Here is a 22520-nt window from a genome sequence, read left to right on the forward strand (position 1 = left end):
TCATGTAAGTCAGTTGAACCAGACTTTTTTCTGTCACTTTTGGCCATTTCATCATGACATTTACACACAAATTTAAAACACAACATACATTTTCAAATGAAGTCAAAAACTGAAAAAAATGGACACATTTACTATGTAAATGAGCTATGTCCTGATTGGATACCCTTTGTTGACTCATTCCAAAGTGGCCCAGGTTGAAACCTTGTCTGTATACCACATCAAACACTTCTATTTAGTAAAAGCAAGGAAATATGGGGGGTTGCGGGGTTTTTTAGCCTAAAAAGGCCTTATTGTAGGTGGTGACAGGACAAGGCCACCAGTATGACTAACCTCCAAAGTTTTATTCCTTTTTTGCTTCTTGTATTCTTGCATTGTATTCCAAACTCAGGGGTGGATGCTGCACATCTATAGTCCTAGACCTCAGATCTCCCTCCCCTCTCTCTCACTGTCCACTCCTCACATCTCTCTCCATCCCTCCCTACCTCTCTCCTCCCCTGCTCCCTCCTTTTCTCTCCCTCTCCCTCTCTCTGCTCATTTCACCCACTCTTCCCAACACAAGGCAGAAACATGGCCGCTACCCCCACCAGCCGTGTGATCGTGTACGGAGGGAAAGGAGCTCTGGGCTCGGCGTGTGTTCACTATTTTAAGTCTAAAGGCTGGGTAAGTGCTCGCATGGTTCGCTTCTGCTGTGCTACAGTTTCTTCCACACCTCGGCTGCTCCTGGTGCCGCTTTCCTCAGCGCTGAATGAATGACACTTGTTGAATAGGCTTCTCATTAAGTTGTCGTCACGCTGCTTTGTTATAGTTTTAGCTGCTCTGTTGTTTTGTGTCGTCTAGTGGGTCGCCAGCGTTGACATCGTGGCGAATGAAGAAGCAAACGCGAACGTCCTGGTTAAAATCTGCGAGTCTTTCACCGAACAAGCCGAGCAGGTAGGTGGGCAGATTTTTTTCCCACCTCTATTCCGACAAGCCCCGCCCACGTCTAACAGGATTGGCTCATTTCTTCCTACTCCCTGCGCTGGGATTGGCTAGTGGGGCTACTCGTCTATGCAAACTGGTTGTTTAGTTTCATCGCTTAATGGATTTGAAGGCTACATTTCTAAGTATTTTGACACGATAACTTGTTTTAGAAGTATTTTTTAACCTGTTCTGTACAGTTTACTTTAAATGCCTCATATTTAGCGTGATTGCGGATTTAATTTCGCACGTCTCGCTTTCAGGCTATTTTCCTATGTTGGTGGGTGCTGGGTGGGAGCTTCCACTGTACTGTAGTTTTAGATGACAGAGTTTTTGACCTGATACTTCATTTCTTTTCTCTTAGCTTTTCTTTTTCTTTTTCTCTTGCCTTCTTTTACTTCTGCTTAAGCTCTTATTTAATTGAAATTACAACACATTTACTGAAATATGGTTTTAGACTCGTCTATCCACCTAGCCAATCATAGGAGGAGGCGGTTTGCTGCTAGCCAATCACAGCACAGAAGGCGTAGTCGTGTCAGAATATAGGTGGGTGGGGGGACCTAACCCTGCCTGCCACTTCAATTTCCTGCCTGGTATTGACACCAGTGTGTGCCATGCTCAGGATCATTTTTCATTATCTGTCCTACTGTGTTTGCCATCGACAAGCACAGCGTTATAATGAAGCTGGATGTTCATAAAATCCATGAAAATAAATTTGTTTTGCTTCTCTCATCTGCTTATGTCTTTCAGTATAGTATAGTATAGTATAGTATAGTATAGTATAGTATAGTGTAGTATAGTGTAGTAATGAATTAAACACAGTCAAATGCCTTCTTGTCAATGTGCCTATGAGGCCCAGTGCTATCTCATGTGTGTTGCTGTAGGTGACATCAGATGTGGCCCGGTTGCTGGGGGACCAGAAGGTTGATGCCATTTTGTGCATGGCTGGAGGATGGGCTGGAGGAAACTGTGGTTCAAAAGGTCTTCACTAGCCATATGTGTTTGAGCTAAAACAGGACATACAAGTGTATATAGACCTGCTGTGATGGTACCTTTAGCTGCTAAAAGTTTTTGGACACACTTTTAATCTACAGCTCCTCACTCTTATACCTGTATAATTCACTTATTACTTTCATAAGAGTTTCTGAATCATTAATAGTGGTTACTGTCTAAGAAGTCTTAAGAATTAAGTGTAAGAGGGGTTAACTGGGGCCTCTGTTTGGCTAGTTGGTGCAATGAGAAAAGCATTACTTTATAGTAACGCTAACTGTTTTGTGTTCTTTCTATTTGCTCTTTCTGCCTTTGCAGACCTCTATAAGAACTCTGATTTGATGTGGAAACAGAGCGTGTGGACCTCCACCATCTCCAGCCACCTGGCCTCCCATCATCTGAAAACAGGTGGCCTGCTCACCCTGGCTGGAGCCAAAGCTTCACTATCTGGAACTCCAGGTGCCCATAATTTCAAGTGTACTTTTCTATTAGAGCTCTGTTAGATTAAAGCAACGACCCACATGAAGCCGTGTGCTACAGTTAAGTGGTGTTGTTGACCATTGTTGAGTGCCTAAATCCCACTTAACCATGGCAGAATTATTATAATGGATGGCCTTGAATCGCTTATTGTTTGCAGAGCAATGTGACAGTCAGAAGGCCAAAGACCCAAATTAAAGCTGTCTGTAGATTGTGAAGAATTTCCAGTGATGATTCATCAAGAAACGCAGTTAACTTAGCATAGCATGCCATTAGTAAGCTATCATGGTCTGCTGGACAAGGAGAACTTTCAGTCATCCATCATTTATGTTGCAGTCAATTCATTTTTTTTTCATTTGTGTCATATAGTCATGAACATATCATAATATATCAGCATTTAATGCAGAAGCCTGCACCTCACGCTAGTTTCCTGTGTTGTGTTAGCATGAAGCTAATGCTGCCACACATTCATTTTCTGACATTAGGTTTAATACTGCTTATGGTTTCTTTAGATGTTCACAGTTTTACTGTGAATCCTTCAGTAAATACTTCAATTCAAAATATAACACAAAATATCAATCTGCTAATTTTAGCTAGTCTACTAGCTATCAACTGAGTTGCTCAGCCTATTTGTAGCTATTAAGAAAATACATTAAAAAATGGGTTATATAGGGTTTTTAGTACACTCTCAGAAAAATAGGTATGAGACTGTCACTGGGGCAGTACCCCTCTTGTCACTAGGGTGATACCCTCAGTACTTTTAGTGAGGGAGCATAATTGTGCCATAATCCACTGATATTATATTTTCTAATTTGTATTAACTACATACACCCCGTCTCGTCTCTAGGCTTTTTATTTTATTGTTCTGTTTTCAGACATTAGATTATGTAAAGATACAAATATGTACATTTCACCTGGAAAAACTTATTTAAGATACACAATTGGACCTTAAAACCATTGTTGCACTATTCAGGATACATTAACATTTTGTAAATGTATCCTGAATGTTTGTACTGTGATGAATGAGCATGTACCTGTGCAGTACCTTTGATTTCTGTGTACCTTTTTTGAGTTGTTTACTTCAAATCCACGCTGAAGTCTGGTATGTATCAACATGTGCAGTGGTCCAGATAACTTGGCATTAATACAGCATACAGCACTTTGCATTCATTTTACCATATATAGTCAAAGATGTCTGTATATTGAGTATTTTACAATGGCTTTGAATGCAGCCGGGCACACTTTTCAACTGAAACTGACATTTTATTATGAGTTATGTATATAATACAACATTCCCTCTAACAGCCGAGCTGCTTGGTGTTTCAGCTATTGTGTCTGCTAGTAAGAGAAATAAAATAAGGGAGATAAAACTTACATAGTCACCAGCTTATTCAGACTTTGACATTTGACGAGCTTTGGCTTGCAGCCGTCTTACCCATACCACTCAAATAAACTGATGCAAGAGAGACTTGGCTCTGAGCCAAGAAAGACTGAATTCACTTTAGTGGAACAGACCTTGAGGTGCTTCATCAGTGCCAGCGGAGTTTCAGTTTATTGTCAAATCCATTACACCTCTTTACACCAATACCTTCAAAATAGGTTTTGATGCAGGAAAAATCGAATTCATGAACGGTTCCCCAGTCTATCAGCACCAGTCAGCAAAAAACACCTCTCTAAATGATTTCATTTATGGTTTTAAAGTTCAGGTGCACACCTAAATCTGCACCCAAATCCTGTTTAAAATAACTATGAAATATACTCTCAGATAGTCAGTCAGTGATTGACATTCATTCAAACACAGCATTAGATAACATGGCAGTTATTGAAATATCTGCACTGGTGCTTCATGATTAAAGTGACTTCAAGGTAAACCAGTTGCTTATGGATAATGCCAAATTCTGACACCTGATTATTCTATCATTATTTTAGACCAAAATAGTGCTCTGAAGAGATCCATGACCCCTGATTACTATGTTCTTTATCTCTCCATGTAACGACTCACCTTACAGAAACAACCTTCAATTCATGTCGAGCTTTTACATTATGTGGAGGTTAATGAATGTTTATAAAAGGTTCTTCGCACCTCTATTTATATTTACAAGCATTTTTCTTTACATGAGGCATTCTGGCCCCAAACTGTCATTCATTATATCATTTATTGTATTCTGTAATATTCTGTAGAGCAGCACTGCATCACTCAGCATCACCAGTTTAACAGAATTCACAATTTTATGCCACTGAGAGTAATCCCACTGTTTTGAAATACACTGATGTAATAACTTGTGGATGTGATATTCATGTGATATAGCTATAGCTATGTATAAGCTATACACACTTCACACTGAAGTTATAAAGAGTGTTTCAGCCTAAAATACAGGGCAACCTTTCAGAACAGTATTCATTTACATAAATCAGTCTTAAAGTACAGTGACAAAACAGCCAGTTTAATTCTATGGTGTAAAGAGAGTTTGGAAAACTCTCATTCAAAACTGAATTATGACTGTTTTGGTGCACAAACCACACAAGTGGATGAAGAAACATGTAAAATATGAGTCATTTGAGACAAATGAGGAACAATAGAGCCTAACAAACAAACTATCAGTTCCTATGCTGATAGATGCTGAACGTACAAAGAAGTTCCATTGCAGTTCAGTAGTGTAGCTACTTCTAGTTGGGTGATTATTTGACCCTATTGTCCCCTTAAATCTGGCCCATGTGGCTCTAAATCTCCTGAACACCCCGATTAGAGCAGACATCATGTGATGCTCTAAGAACAATACCTCATGTAGCCTGGAGCCTACCCAAAACCCCCTCATCAGCACATTAGCCTGAAATAGCCTCCCTGATTGGCTGCGCTGCTGGGAGGAGACATGAGTCAGCGTTTTTGTGCTGCACATGTGGACTCTGCTCAGGAGTGCTCACTTTCTGCCCACTCACCCGCCCGACAGTGATAGAGACGGGGAATGCCTTGCAGCCAAGTGTAGTAGCTTTGATAGAACATGATGGAAATCTCCATTTCGTGTGGTTGATGTGTCCTCTTCAAAGACACGTTAGGTGGGCGAGGAGATTGCGGGGGGGGGGGGGGCTACCAAACGTTTTTGACAGGCCTGTCAACTCTCACAGCTGCATGGAGCTACACACACTGCCAGTCACGCAACAGCAGCTCAACTGCAGACTGTTTGCTACAGACAGGCAGGTGGTGAAGTCTAGTGGTAGATGTGGGGATTATGGTGTTATTTAGTGCTATCATGATGAATTACATTATGTTGCAATGCTTTTCTGAGCATTTCTTGTTAGTGTATGAAGAATTCGGACCATATTTCATTCTAAAGTGCAAAATAAAAGAAAAAAGAAATATCATAATACATATCATATATGAGGTCCAGTATCCATCATGATATATGAAGATGTTTTAAGTCAAAGGTGCAGAAATTTTAAGCAGTTTGATGTGACTTATGACATTTAATGTTTTGCCTTTTTTTTGGCTAAGCCTACGTTCACATTACCAGGTTGAAGGGGAACAAATCTGATTTTGTGTCCTAATGTGACTCGCCAGCTTCTTGTCTGAATTTTCCTGTTCTACCTTAAATGGTGCAGCAGTTACATATAGCTTCTGCACCATTTAAGGTAGAATGGGAAATTTAGCTAGCTAACTACTGAGACATCAGGATACTTCTGTGTGTGGACACACAAATCTGATCTTTCTTTAAATCCGACCTGAGCCACTTCAGTTACGTTCACATTACAAGCCCCATTGCTCTAATCCGATTTTTGTTTAAATCCGTTGGATTTGTAGGTTCACACTCATTTAGGACAGACTCAAACCTGTCATTAATGAGCGTTCTCATTAAGGTCGCATTGTGACAAATTGGAAACGTATCTGATCTAGGACCACATACGGAAGTAGCTTAGGTTGGATTTGTAAAGATCAGATTTGTGTGTCCACACAGCCCTGAAAACATCTGAGTCACATTATGGCAGAAAATCAGATTTGCGCCACTTTAGCCTGGTAATGTGAATGTAGCCTTTCGTATGTGGTTCTAGATTGGATACGTATCTGATTTGTGGCCATGCAACCTTAATGTGATGCTCCACTGCGCCTGCGCCATCATTCAGCATTACCATGGCAGCAGTGCTAAACAGAAGTTAAAGCCTGTAAATGGTGGAAAAGCAAAACATCTCACCTTTTTTCCCCAGTAATAATTAAGCTGAGAGCTGATCAGAGTTAATTATCTTCATAGTGAAGCTCGTTCTGCTCGTTGATGCAAGTGATTCATACCGAGTGGGATGTGTGCATGCGGGTCATTTCAGGACGCCGGTTCATCATTTAACAGCAGGTTTGAATCACTTACCTAAACTAGTGTGAACCCTCATGTCAGAGACTGGATTTGAGCAAAAAATCGTATTTGAGCAATGAGGCTTGTAATGTGAACGTGTTCTAATATAGCACTTTTCATACATTTAAAATGCAGCTCAAAGGGTGTTACAGTGCTGAGTAAAAAAAAAAGAAAAAATAGGGAAAAGAAAAAAGAGGAATACAACAGTCAAAATTCAACTGGTAAATTAGGTGAATATCATAAAAATGCAACAACTAAAAATTTAAATAAAATAAAACATGAAAACATTTAAGATGTTGAAAGTGAAAGAATAACAGCGAGAGACATGCTTGTGAATTTTTTAAATTATGTTTAAATAACCTATTATGTGATATTACGACTAGGCATGATCATCACTGTCATTAAAGGATTGCTTAAATCTCTTATAATAAAATAATTTTTAAAATGTATGCTACGCTATTTTTTTTATAGAACAGTAGCCACGTTTACATGCAGCCTAATAATCCGTTAATAATCCGACTAATAGCCCAATCGTAATAGAATACATCCATGTAAACACCTCAATCGGAATAGTCTTGTCCGAATGAGGCCATTTGGAATACAATTTCTATCCGATTGAACGAGGTGGGTAAACCTCTAAGTAATCTGTTAAATAGAAGAATAATATCCGTGTAAACGCCTGAATCTGATTACCTTCCACTCAGAACAAGTACGTTCTGTGCATGCGCGTCGCGTCATAGCGAAAGGTTTATAACGTTCAATATGGTGGAGCAGAAACTGGCAGAGGACATGAGTTTTAAAAGACGGCGGTGGGACGGACATCCAGCTTATGTGTCTCAGAACACGACGTCTTCCTCTCGCCGCTTCCTTTATAAGGACATGTAAAGGACATTTTTCTGACATCAGTTTAAAGTAATTAAAAACACAAGCACTGCTCACTGCTGCTCATCTCACTCTGACCGGACTCACATGATGTTTGCTGTCATGGTAACATTTACTCTAAGCGCTATCATGTGTGTCATTTTGCATCAGATTACTTGTAGTGAGCATGTAAACGAAGATTTTCCATCAGACAGTTGAATAGAGTGAGCATATAAACACCTCAGTCTGAATCAGTAATCCGATTATATTCAATCGGATTGGCAAAAATCCTTGCATGTAAACACAGCCAGTGACACACAGTAGTAGTTATTTAATAAGTGTATAGTAATCTAAACAGAACAGAGGGAACCCAATATTCATTTTGCAATATTAGTGCTGTTCGTATATCCTACTGTAGTGATGTAACTTGGCACTTCATCATTATTATGTGATATTACATATTTTCATAGATAATTCGTCTTTCATTAAGTGGTTGTTCTATTTTATTGCAAGATTCTCATAGGCATGTTAGTGATACATAAACTCAGAAGATCATCTGCCAGCATTGCTTGCTTTATAGCAGATAAAACTGCAGTCAAACAGGGCTCGGAGAGTTCGCACTTAGTTTAAACACCCTTATTGATCATTTAAGCCTTAGCTTGAGCGGCAAAGCATGTGAGCACACTTTGACCCATTTTTATCCTGGCTTTAAAGCCTAAGGTCAGAATGAAGCTGCTGAAGGTCTTCAAAGGCGATCCAGAGGAAAGTAGCTACAAAGTGCTACACCACCCCTCGCTCTCATTGGCTCTTTCCCCTTAAGTGGTTTTGGGGCATCTGGCGCTGGAGAAAATATTCCTGTTCTTTAAAGTAGAGCTTTCTCCCCTTGTAAAGATGGTTGATGTTGTTTATTGATTCCAGATGCCAAAGTTGTAAACATGTAGAGAGTTGGAGCCAAGAGCTGTGGATGAAGATATACAGTCAAAACACTGCATTTTCTAAGTGAAAATAAGTTAACACATCCATTATAGAGAGCACACTTGAATATGACATTTTTCAAAACATTTTAGTGCGCAATTTATATGCTTAATTTATTTATTTGACAAAAATGAAACATACAAGTGTACAAAAGAAAGGGCCATAACTTTTGCATATGCCACATTTTTGGTTTTATTTTTTAATAAACATTTAACATACAATCAGCATTCTTTGCATATGCGTAACACAAAAGGGGACCAAAAGGGGGCTAGAAATATATATACTGCTCTGGAAAAAATTAAGAGACCACTGCAAAATTATCAATTTCTCTTATTTTACTATTTATAGGTATATGTTTGAGTAAAAAGAACATTGTTGTTTTATTCTATAAACTACTGACAACATTTCTCCAAAATTCCAAAAAAATATATTGTCATTTAGAGCATTTTTTTGCAGAAAATGAGAAATGATCAAATGCAAAGTAAACAAGTTCATATTCATTTAGAAACAACAATACTAATGTTTTAACTCAGGAAGAGTTCAGAAATCAACATTTGGTGGAATAACCCTGATTTTTAATGCTCTCCACAAGTCTTTCACATCGGGTGACCTTATGCCCCTCCGGGCGCAAAGATTCAAGCAGTTCAGCTTTGTTTGATGGCTTGTGACCATCCATCTTTCTCTTGATTACATTCCAGAGGTTTTCAATAGGGTTCAGGTCTGGAGATTCATCTGGCCATGACAGGGTCTTGATCTGGTAGTCCTTCATCCACACCTTGATTAACCTAGCTGTGTGGCACGGAGCATTGTCCTGCTGGGAAAAAACAGTCAGCTACAACAACTCAGAGTTGGAGAACATTGCCAGAGCAGGAGGAAGCAAGTTTTCTTCCGAGATAACCTTGTATGTGGCTTGATTCATACGTCCTTCACAAAGACGAATCTGCCCGATTCCAGCCTTGCTGAAGAATCCCCAGATCATCACCAACCCTCCACCAAATTTCACAGTGAGTGCAAGACACTGTGGCTTGTATGCATCTCCAGATCTCTGTCTAACCATTAGACAACCAGGTGTTGGGCAAAGCTGAAAATTGGACTCATCAGAGAAGATGACCTTACTCCAGTCCTCTATGGTCCAATCCTTATGGTCTTTTGCAAACTTCAGCCTGGCTCTTCTTTGCTTCTCATTGATGAAGGGCTTTTTTCTAGCTTTACCTGACTTGAGCCCTGCATCTAGGAGCCTGTTTCAAACTGTTCTTGCCGTGCACTTCACCCCAGCTGCCATTTGCTATTCTTTTTGTAAGTCACTTGATGTCATCCTTCGGTTGCTGACTGACATTCAAATAAGTTGACAGTCATCCCAGTCAGTGCAGAGTCGAAATCGCCCTCTGCCGGTGTGTAGCTTTGTTGTCCCCCATGTTTGCTGCTTGACCTTGTTTTAATGAACTGCCGCCTTAGAAATTTTAAGGGTGGAAGCAACATGACGCTCACTGTATCCCTCTTCCTGTAAAGCCAGAATCGAGCCCTTCTTTTGCTCACTCAAAACTTTTCTTTTCAACTCTTTTGGCATGGTCAATAGTTATTTTGTTTATTCTAATTACTTTTGAGCTATTTCTAGCACTTTTTTGCCATCCAGCCTGTCCTATTGCAAGAGGACAGTGATGTTTTTATACTTTTCCTCATTAAATAAGATTTGGTTCAAGTGATCACATAATCACAACCACATTAAGTAGAATGACGTGTAGTTGTGTTGGAATTCAGCTGAGACTGGAGTGGAGTGGCTGGCATATATGTAGAGATGCTGATTTTAAAAAACTTTACAGCAGTGCTCTCTTAATTTTTTCCAGAGCTGTGTGTGTGTGTGTGTATGTATGTATATATATATATATATATATATATATATATATATATATATATATATATATATATATATATATATATATATATATATATATATAGAGAGAGAGAGAGAGAGAGAGAGAGAGAGAGAGAGAGAGAGAGAGGACAAAACCTGTTTTGTATCTTCATTTTTGTTTTTCAGTTTTTGACATAATGTAAAAATAACTTTTGCTCTTTATATTGTTTGTAAATTTCATGATGAATGGACCAAAAGAAACAGCCCAAAATGACTTAGAAAGACATCTGGTGCCCATGACTTACATTAAAAGTAAAGTATGTTTTGTAAAGTTTTTTACATGTAACAGTTTGACACACAGTGTCAGACACCACATAATCCGAGATTATGTAACAACTCACCACAGTTTGAGGCTACTGTATGAAGATTTAGGCCCAGTTCTATTTCAACCCTCACCCATTGCACATTCACGGCTTGTGGTAGGCTGTTCTGATCCTTGTTGAGATAGAGGGGTAGGGTAAAGTGTTAGAACTACATGGCCCTTGAAACAGAGGTTTTTCAGAGAAAAAATGACAAAATGGCTACACAAGTGACCAAAGAGACCCACAATGTATTTTCTCTGTTAAAAAATTACAGTAACCATTGTATTTTTTCTTCATTATTAACAAATACAATTGCTAGAAGTATCCTGATTTCCCATTCCACCTTAAATGGTGCAGAAGCTATATGTAACTGCTTCACCATTTAAGGTGGCACAGGAAAATTCAAACAAGAAGCTGGTAAATAGCTTCATTTCATAGAAGAATTAGGGGTGAGTGATAAGAGGCATATGATTCCCTTAATTACACCAAAGCCCAGCAATGAGGTTGCTGAACTTTACCATCCTCTGCTGTCACTGCAGACTGGCAGGGTCGTCTACAGAGCACCGCTAGTAGCCTGATAATAAAGTAATGTTCTTTTTTTATTTGAGGGTCCCATTTCACAGAGGAAGATTTAAACCACTGCTTGTAACTGAGTTACAAGGGACAAGGTGACCTGCGAAGACAATGGGTAGGGGTAGAAATAAGAAATGGGACTGTGCCTTAGACACAGTTTGCATGCTAATCTTGTGTTTTAAGCTACATTAGAGTCCAGGGCAAAACTTCAGACACCAAACATGTCTTGGCTGATTGAGTACATTAGGGGTAAAGGCTAGAAAACAGCCGTAATTTAGGTTTTTCAAGGAAGTGTTTCTTTGCAAAGGCTATTCAAAGTTCAGGCCTAATCTCCTGTCCATGTTTATGTTTCTGCCGGTCAAGAGCAGAAACTGTTAGTAAAGGTCAGGTGTGCATGTACATGTACTACTAAGAATCTGCATGTGTCCTTGTTATTGTTCCATTCTTGTTATCTTGTCTTCTACAGACATCACATTAAATGCCTGTTAGCTTTTCATCAAAGGAACAGCTGTTGGTTTTGAGGCCTCATTTTCTTTAGCAGGTGTTTGATTAATGCTTTATCAGCTGTAGCATTTTATATGCCACACAGCATTAATGCCCAATAGGCAGTATTGGTAAACCTCTGAAGTGCCATTTAATTAGAAGCACAGACTTTGTACCTACACTCATTGGCCATTTTATCAGAAACACCTATAATATAGGTGCACTAAGAGAAGTTTTGAGTGCTTACTTTAGCCCATCTGTTACTGCTCAATGTATCATCTACTCTTCATCCTTTCATTATTGGAAAGAGAACGTCACAGGACCACCATGGACCCAATATTATCTGGGCGGTGGACCATGTCAGTACTGGGCTGAGAATATTTCACCAGTCAAAAGCTTGTGTGTCGATGCTTAAAGGTGCAGTCTGTAATATGTAGAAAGGTCTATAAGGAATATGTTATACAAAACCATGTTTTCATTAGTGTAAAATTACAAATCATTGTGTTTCCGTTGCCTTAGGATGAGCCCTTCATTTCTGTTGAGCCAGCATGTTTACTACAGTAGCCCAGAGTGGACACAAGCTCTAAAGAGCACCTTTCACATTTTACATTGAATTTGATGGCACTAAAGCACCAAGAGGAACACATAGAAAGAAGAAAGATCAGTGGTTGCCATCACAGAAGAATTGTGTTGTGAGAGGTTTGACAACCCAAATTTTGACACATGGAGGATTATACTTACAGTTTAGCACAGAAAAAAGCAAGAGAGGGTGAATCCTTGTCCTGAAAGAAGCGAGAACATTCAGAAGCAAAACAACATTGGGGCAGGCAATAGCAGACCACTTCAGGTTCTACTACACGCTTGGAAAGGGAGGGGTGAGAGGTAGTCAGTTGGTCGCAATCTGCAGGCTCACCACTAGATGCCACTGAATCTTACACAATGTACCTTTAATCATGCTTAGTTAAATAATAAACATACAAAATTTGTAGTTCACAACAGTACATTTCTGTTTTTAGTATATTTTAGTCTTTACTTTGGCCACAAACCTGCAATTTATCTGGTTAGAAAGAATGAAATTATGAATTACGAGTTTTAGCCTCTAATCTCTTTTGTCTGAGGTCCATTTATAATTGAGTTTTGTCCCGAAACCCACAGCCATCTTGTCTACACTGTCACAAACGTGGCTTTTTTGTACTGGCATGATGTCTTTCTGACACAAAAGCACACACTGCTAACTATAGTTCGCATGAAGAAAATCAGTAAACAAAAATGTTGTTTTTTAATGGGGTGTTAAATGAGTTTAAACCGTCACTGGAGGTTCTTACTGCAAGAACTCACCTGGCACAGGCCTGTATTAGTATCTGGTCATCACCTGTACTGTGACTGTTCGTTTCCATTGAAGGAAAAAGTAGATGAGAGCTTTTCTCTTTCCTTTTCTCTCTCTCTCTCTCTGTAGGTATGGTGGGCTATGGCATGGCCAAGGCTGCAGTGCATCAGCTGTGTCAGAGTCTGTCTGGCGAGAACAGCGGGCTTCCTGCTGGAGCCGTGGCTGTGGCCATCCTTCCGTAAGTTTTTTTACCGACTCTGCTTATCCAAGTTTCACGATGAGTCAGCATTACAGCTGTTACTGATCTGGACTCACATCTGTTCACCACAGACTGCTTGACTCTGCACTTTTCCTATAGCGGGAGGGCCCTGAGGAGCATGAAATCTGATTTTAGAGTGCTCTCTGCTGTGTCTGTATTTGTGCTGAATAGATGCTTTGTGTCCGTATTTATGTTCAACCGCTATATTGAAAACGCTGTAATTTAAGAAACAATAGACTACATGTTTTAGAAGAGATGGCTGATTGAACTAAATGCTGTAAGCCACATATTAAATATTGTGAATCAAAAGGCTTAAAGCATTAGTATCAGATTAACACCTTTTTCTTCTAACCACAAATGTAGTTCGTCTTTCCACAGTTTTGTCCAGTATTGGCTTCTGTAATTTTGCACTAGACCTAATGTAGAGCTAAAGGCTAATATAGCAAACAAATAACAAGTTTATGTATACCAGTTAGCAAAAGGTGCATTAAGACTGTCAGTTCGGACACTGTATGACGTGCTGCGATCCAAGGTGGCTGCTAATACTGTTTATTTATAGACTAGTTTTACCATTTTATCCTTTTTTGTAGATAATGGTATGTCTCAGCAGTATGATTTGATTTTGACATTTCAGCATCTGTAATCTTGTCAAGGTGCATGACACACATTTCCCTGCAGTCTCTTTGCATCAGCTGCATGTATTCGCTGCAGCGTTGAAAGGGCAGACTAGTCTGATAGCGCTGCCTCAGGCTGCTCCGCTTTTCCAGAGCTCTTCCCAGATAACCCGTTATGACGTCATCTTCCAGGGTTACCTTGGATACGCCAATGAACAGGAAATTCATGCCTGACGCAGACTTCAGCAGCTGGACACCACTGGAGTACATAGCAGAGTGAGTACACAGCTCTCAAAACCTGACTTTAACGTTTCCCTCTGATATAGTTCTGCATAAAAGCCTTAGAAATGGTGTTTACTGCTGCTTATCTTGGCAGTAAGAAAACATTAACACTAGAATAATTGCATATAAACATTAAAGTAATAATTATAGCATTTTCAATCATATTTCTGTGTGCCATTGCTGTTATAAGCATACTTGAAAATTATGATTTGATGGTTGGACCAGGCAATACTTCATACTTGATTACTGTAACTCACTTTTCTATGACCTTCCAGTTAAACTAATCGTCTTCAGTACATCCAAAACTCAGCAGTCAGGGTTCTTACCTCCACCAAGCGCACAGCTCATATCACTCCTATTCTTCAACAGTTGCATTGGCTTCGTATTAGCTCTAGGATTATGCACAAAATCCTTCATTTTATGTTCAAGTCTTTACGTGGTCTGGCTCCGACATTCCTTTCTGATCTCGTTTCTTTATATTGTGCCTCTCGTGCTTTCCGATCTTCTAATGCTGGACTCCTCACAGCTCCCTCAACTAGACTCTCTACTATGGGTGGCAGATCTTTCAGTGCTGCTGCCCCCAAACTCTGGAATTCTCTACTTTCCGCTCTTCGTAATTGCCACTCTTCCTTCAAATCCCTGCTAAAAACCTTCCTTTTTTCATCTCTGTAGAGTGAATTCCCCCCATCCACCACCCCCCTCTGTGGTGATGATGATGTAAAGCATCCTTGGGTTTGTGAAAGGTGCTATATGAATTTAACTTATTATTATCGTTTTTATTATTATTATTATTATTATTCATTAAATTAAATTAAGTGTGCTGCTGGTTGAATTTGACCAATCCATGAAACAGCATCCTGGGTTTGATTCTCCGTCCAGGCAATCAGGGTCCTTTCTGTTTGCATGTTCACCCCATGTGTCTCCCATCTGTGTGGGTTTCCTCTGGGTGCTCTGGTTTCCTCACGCAGTCCAAAGACATGCAGTCAGACCAACTGGACAGGCTAAATTGCACCTAGATGTGAGTGTGTCTATCCTGTCTTCTGCCCAGTGGCCGCAGGGGTGGGCTTCAGCACCACCATAACCCAGAAGAGTAAATGGCTTAATTCCTAATGATGCACACATTTAAAATAGTTTTTAACAATTTTCTTTCATTTTTGCACAGTGCTGTAATTACTGTGGGATCCTCATGCATTTATTTGCTCATTATGAATTTATAGGCCTGGCTGATTAGATTAAAGGGAGAAGGGTCCACATTGCTTGGCTGAAGAGGCATGACTGTCAGTGTTGTCCACAAGGTGGCACTGATGTTCTTCCAGAGTCCTGGCACATATAAGTGTGGGAAGCCGAAAAGGAGACGGCTGCTCGGGTTAATCTGCAAATGACAGTAGATCTTATCAGACTATTTTGAACATGATTCTCGTTTTTGAAAACCTCTGGTCAGATATTATCAATCGTAGAAGTCTCAGAATCGTTTTCAGCTCAAATGACTCCAGCGGGATGAAATTCTTCAGGTCTTGAAAGGAAATGTTTCTCAAGACTGTATGTTGTTATTCTATACAGCCAGATTCAGCTTACATGAATGCATTGAGGTGACTAAAGTAATGCAGGGTTAGATATGTGTTTAAAGGGGAATTCCACCAGTTTTTCAAAATTTCTGCAAAGTGAAATCATTCACATGTAAACACAGTGTAACTTTACAGGAGAAGCAAAAAATATGCTTAATTTTCATTGTAAGATATCTAACGGAATTTTTCTATTTGGTTATATTATATACAATATGCATGCTTTCAAATTATGTAGAAAAATTGAGATACAAGGCTTTGTCCTGATATCAATCAACAAATATCAACAATATATGTGATCCTGCGCAGGTGAGCTGATCATTGTGGGTAGCAAATGGCAAAACAAATAGAAATACATATACATTCAGTAGGGCTGTACGATATGTATAAAATAAAACTATTGCAAGCATATTCCATCATATTATGTTCTTTCTATATTTTTAAAAGATACTGGAGAATTAATAATATTGTGATGTGGTTGAAGACTGACCTGCGTTATTTTGACTAAGTTAACATTAATGGATTAATATAAATACCACAAAATACCAATAAAGCAGGCTTCTCAAACTGTGATCAGTCAAGATGCTTGCAGCACACAGAGAAAAGCATTGATTGGCTTAGAGAGGTTATTTGCATATTGCAGCCTTCTGCAGTACTGCAAAGGCCGATATCACGATAACGATTAACATGCGTTCCGCAGCTCCAGCATTAAGGTACAAAATGAAAGATGCCTAAAAAGGGGTTCTTTAGAGGGATGCAGTACAGAGGCTTTTACTAAACTCTTCACCCAAGCCAAAAACCATTTAGTAACCTATACTCTTAACCCTTGTGTGGTATTGATGAGTTTGTTACTCAGTGGTCTGGTGGAGCCACCACATTATTGCTTTTTAGATCAATACAGTCATAACAATTTATGTAAAAATACCAGATGTTTAAAATATCACCAGTGTCCAGCGTAGGGTTCTCTTTTAGCAGCTGTAGCCAGTCAGCAGCCTGTCCATTTTGTCCAACCTCATCCACACACACACATACTAACAGCAGGTTATGTGGCACGAGAACAGAGTGAAGGGACACAGCACCTCCACACTTTTATTCCAGTCCACACAGTCTGTATCTGGACACTGAGCTGCAAAAGCATCCTTTTTTGTTTTTGTGATGTCACAAAAAGCAGTATATTTATATATCTGCCTCTTCTGCTTACAACAGTTTAGCACTGCCCATTGACTCTAACATTATAAGGAGTGTTCCAGCCGGGTCAGCTTTTTGAATAAGGGTCAATACAGGGCAGCCAAACAGAACAGACTCATTTACATATGTCAGTCTTAAAGGCACAGTAACAAATAAATATAAGAGATAGAAAGTTGGAAAATAGCAATGTAAACCCAACTTAATGCTGTATGTGGACTTCAAGGGAGAAAAACAAATGTAAATGTGAAAAAGATGTAAAATATGGGCTTTTTAGTATTGTAGACTAAATGACTAATTCTACAGAAATGCACAAACAGCATGTTAGTGGCTGAAAGATCAGCTGAGCAGAGCTCTGTACGTGCGGCTGGCCGCTGTGAATGAAGTGGTCTAGGCTGCTGGGGCTAAATCTCCCCTGCCAGTCTGCACAGATTAGATGGGGATTTGATGCAACTTTGTAATCCCAGAGGAGGACTGGCCAAAACGAACCCACAGGGATTAGAGAGGGAAAGGATGAGAGATGGAGGAATATAAATAGACTGGGTGCTGGAGGGTAATTAATACAAACACTCAGACCCTCAATCTGCTGTTGGTGCACTGAAGGTTTAGCGCAGCATCACTGTTTCTCTTCTGTCAGCTTTCTAGAATCTTCCACAGCGCTCTCGGCTTACAACTGCCTTCAGCGCCACTTTCTTTTCTCTCGCTTTCTCTCTCTCTCTCTCTCTTTTGCTTTCTTTGCTCTTCCCTTCTCTCTCCCTATGTTACTCTCTTCCTCTTATATTGTCCCCTCTGTCCATTTCTTTGTTTTCTTTTGCCTCTCACACTTTTCTGTCTTTCTTTCTGTCTCTCGTCCTTTTTCCTTGCTCTCTCCACCTCGCTCAACTGATCATGCTCTCTCTTCACATTCTCTTTTCCCTCTCTATCTTTCCCCCTCTCCCTGCCTCCTTCTCTGTCTCCCTAATTTTACTCCCTTTCTATCTCTTGAGCTCTATCTTCTATTTGGTTTTTCTCTGTCTTTCTGTTTCTGCTCTTTCCTTCCCCACTCCACATCATTTTCAGTTTTCAGTACTTTCCCTCTCTTTTCTCACTCTCTCTCTCTCTCTTTCTCCCTCCCTCTTTCTCTCTATTTCTCTCTATTTGTTTCTCGTTCTTTCTCTTTCACTCTGTCTGTCTCTCTCTCTCCTTCTATTTCTCCTTATCTTTCTCTCTCACTCTTGCTTTTCTTTACTCCCCATTCCCTTCTTCTGTTTGTCTACCTGTCTCCACATTTGTTTCTTTCTCTTTTCCTGTTTTCTCTTTTCTAACTCTCCCCCTTGCTCTCCTTCTCTCTTCTTTCCTACTTGCTCTCTCTCTCCATCTCTCGCCTTTTGTATCTCCCCATCTTTCTCTCTCTTTCTCTCCCACTCTTTTTCCTCTTTCTCTCCTTCTACCTCTTCTCTGTTTCTTGCTCTCACCGGTCACTCTCTCGCTTCCTCCCCTCTCCACTGTCCACCTTTCTCTCATTCTCTCTCATGTTTTTCTTTCTCTTTCTCTTCTTTCTGTTTTGTTCCCTGTCTCACTCTCAGTCTCTCCCTCACCCTGTCTTCTCTGTCTTTCTTGCTCGTTCTTTCCTTCTGGCTTTCCTCTATCCTTTCCCATTTTCTGTCTTTCTCATTTTCTCCCTTTCTTTCTCTATATATCTCTCTTTCCCTTCCTCTCTCTGACCCTCTTCTCCCTTCTCTCCCCTTTATCCTCTTCTTCTTTCTCACTTTCACTTATCAAGCTCCACCTACCTCACTCTCATTATCCTGCTCTCTCTTTCCTTCCCGACTCCACATCATTTTCATTGCACTTTCACTTTCTCACTCTCTCACTCACTCTGTCTTTCTCTCTGTTCCAGAACCTTCCACAGCTGGGCCACTGGGTCAGGGCGGCCAGCTTCAGGCAGTCTGATCCAGCTGGTGACGACAGGAGGAAAGACAGAGGCCATACCGGTTCAGTAAAGATACAGAGCGAAGGAGAGGATGAGAAAAGAAGGTTCTGAAAAAGGCAAACATTTACCGTTATATTTCACTGCTGAACAGAAAGATCAGAAAGATAAAGGCGAGAAGGGCAAACCGATGTGAAGCAAGATGAGATATTTTATCCATTCGGCCTTACAGTGTTTGAACACAGCGCCCCGTACTGGTAAACCTATTCATGTCTGTGTCATAAGGCCTACACACTTTACATGTTAATAAATTAATCTGGACGTTAAAATTACATTTCATGCAGACCAAATAAGATTCTTCAGATGTTCGAAAATTAAATGTTATTTTTTTCGGCCTCATTTGATTTGAACTCTCAACATCAATTTACGTGACCAATCACAGTTGCCTCTGGTGTTGACATGGCAACAACCAAGATGACCCATGGCATGTGTAAAAGCAGCTACAACTTTTCAACAAACGTTAACTGTCTGAAAAAGTTTCAGTAAGTATTGACTTAAATCTTCAGTATTTATTGATAACTAGAGAAGGTAAATGCTTATGGAATCATTTCAAAGTTACACACTTCAAAAGGAAGGTTCTTTAAGGGTTCTTTTGTATAGGCAATACATGCTTAAATGGTTCTTTGCATGGTGAAATGGTTCTTCTGGATGATGTAGAATGTGTTGTTTATGGTTCTGTATTAAAACTCTTTTTAAATGGTTCTATATAGCACCAGAAAAGGTTCTCATATTGTTACAAGCTTTGTTACAAACATCGTAACAATAGCAGAACCCTTTTTGGTGGTGTATATAGACCTATACATGACACATTTGCCATCAATCCAAAGAACCAGTTCACCATGTAAAGATCCATATAAGCATGTACATGACTGTATGTAGATCTCATGGTTCTAATTACAAATACAAATACAAATTACAAATGACAAATAAACGTGAAGCTTGAAACTTACCTTTAGAATTGCCTTTACTAAAGAACTCTTGAAGAACCATCTTTTTAAATGTGTATAATTTTATGTTTAAATTTTGCATCAGCTGGAACTCTAAATTAAGGTCTAAAACTCAATTTAAAATAATGGATTTTTTCACTTGCAACTCAAATATTTCCCTGAGGAGGTTTAAACAGCTTAAAATAAAATAAAACTTAAGGTCAAAATTTGTTTGTTTTAGGCAGCTCCTGACTGAAGGTGCGAAACCGATGGCCCATTTTTTTTGCCTTTTTTTGAGGAGAAAATGTTTTTTCGTCACTTGAAGCTCATTTTTTTCAGTTTATCATGTTCAGTGTGTAATGGCCTTTCTTTTTAATCAGTTAATCATTATTGTAGGTTAATATTAAGACACACAAGCTGGGTTGTTGCTTGAAAATGGATTTTGATGGCTCTTGAAATTGCCTTACCTTCTCATGATTAGACGACCCCACTGTAGAGCAGTTATGCTGATTCTAATTGACCTGTCTGAGCCCCGCCCACAAACAAGCTCTGTCACCGGTACTGTTGCGAGGTTGAACTTTACAGAATCCCATTCAGCCCAATGACAAACTGTAGCTCACTACAGCTACAGCGTTTGTTGAAGTATCTACATTTAGAGTGTGTTATTGTTCTCAGATGATATTTATTTTGCATGCATGATGAATCAGCTAAACATGTAATAAAGCTGAAATTAGCATGATGATAAATTTGTTATTGTTCCTTCCAACCTGCCTAGTTCCAATTAGCTACAGCAGCACAGTCCAGCTCAGTAGCAAAGCATTTTAAACTGGAAGCTCAACATTACGTAGCCTCTAAATAACGTGTGCTACAGTTTCTCATTAGATTGGGATTTTTGTCTGTGTTCTGTAAATTTAGACCAACTCCACAACAGTAGCTCAGTAGCTTGTGGGCAGAGCATGGCTTGTTCAATTTCCAATAGGTTCTTGCATCTAGAATGTAGCTTTAATAGAGCTGTTTACAGATATTATTTCACACAGAAAACCCTAGAGGAGCATCATTGTTGTTTGAAATGTACAGTACAGCTTTCCGAAGCAGTGGCCTTACTGTTTGTGTGTGTTTCTGTGAGAGTGAATGAAAAGTTTCGCAGTGTTGTTCATCACAATTGTTCCTGTACCTTCTGGCTATCTGTTCCAGTTCCATTGAACGTGTATGACCCGCTCTTAAACAGTAAAACATTTATTGCTGTCCACTATTTGCTTTTATGGTCTCTATGTATCTACTTCAAAAAGCTTATCTCTGTTATTTAAACATTTGGGGTAAAGATGTGAAATGTGTGTATCCGTATGTAGTCCAGTCTGAGTACCAAGACCAGTGCCTACTCCTTGTTTTCGAGTGTCCCCTTGCCCCTTTGAACTGAGTTACAACGGAAAGTGGTTAAAATCATCTACGAAATGGGACCCTCAAATAAAAAAAACATTACTTTATTAACAGCTACTAGCGCTGCTCTGTAGGCGACCCTACCAGTCTGCAGTGACAGCAGAGGAGGGTAAAGTTCAGCTCCTCACTGCTGGATTTAGTTATATTAAGGAATCATATGCCTTCAAAGGGGTATGAAGCTGAACTCAGCTGTTCGCCAGATTCTTGTTCAAATTGTCCTGTTCCACCTTAAAAAAAACAGAAGTTACATTCTGGCATCTCAGGCATCAGTACTGCTGGACTGTTTAAGGTGATGGGAAATTTAGCTAGCTACTGAGACATCAGCATACTATTAGCAATTTTTTATGCTTGCTAAGAAGAAAAGGACCATAATACTCTGAAATGACGTTAAACTAAGATAATAGAGTGGTTATCATATTTTTAACTGAGAAAATTCTCACATTTGAGGGTTTATCTGGTCATTTCTGCAGCCATCCTTACATTTTTGTCGCATAACACTCTGTTTGGAGGGCCATGTAGCCCTAACACTTCGCCCTACCCCTCTATCTCAACAAGGATCAGGACACCCTACCACTAGACATGATCACACAAAACGGAGGAGTAAGGGTTAAGTGGTAGGGGCAAGCACTGAAATGGGATTTGGCCCAGGAATGGACGAGACCGAGAACAGATGAAGATTTTTTTTTTTTTGTAATAGGAAAATGAAACGATTTCAGGAGAAACATTACAATCTGCCTCCAGGGGATGTTTGAGCTTCATAACCAGTAAACATAAAAAAAAATAATACTCAGTTAAGCCGCTCTGGGTACGATCGATTAGATCCTCAACCAACAGATTGTATTTAAACATGTACGACGGTAGTTTTCAATCTGTGGGCAGCGCCCCTCAGTGGGCCCTGGTGGAACTGCATGAACTTGCAGTTGGAACTCCGTAATTTGTCACAGTACAAATATTTAACCAATATAAGTCAAATATGACAAATATTGCTCATTATCTGCAAAAATAAAATATTTACATCAAGCTTATTGATTGTTCTGCCAAAATGTTCACAGTGTATTAATGTATTCATTGCAAGCATAACCAAAGTGAAGG

The 22520-nt window shown here is 39.6% G+C and overlaps 1 protein-coding gene across 1 annotated transcript; it reads left to right on the plus strand.

The window, feature by feature from the left end:
* The first annotated feature begins 504 nt into the window (after window positions 1-504).
* On the plus strand, window positions 505-21243 carry qdpra (quinoid dihydropteridine reductase a). The gene is made up of 7 exons (XM_017691955.2): window positions 505-660; window positions 838-930; window positions 1842-1938; window positions 2266-2406; window positions 13324-13432; window positions 14260-14343; window positions 18976-21243. The coding sequence occupies exons 1-7, from the start codon at window positions 568-570 to the stop codon at window positions 19076-19078; spliced, it is 720 nt and encodes a 239-aa protein (XP_017547444.1). The 5' UTR covers window positions 505-567; the 3' UTR covers window positions 19079-21243.
* Window positions 21244-22520: the final 1277 nt, after the last annotated feature.

Source organism: Pygocentrus nattereri, chromosome 8 (assembly GCF_015220715.1).
Source record: "Pygocentrus nattereri isolate fPygNat1 chromosome 8, fPygNat1.pri, whole genome shotgun sequence".
Taxonomy (NCBI): domain Eukaryota; kingdom Metazoa; phylum Chordata; class Actinopteri; order Characiformes; family Serrasalmidae; genus Pygocentrus; species Pygocentrus nattereri.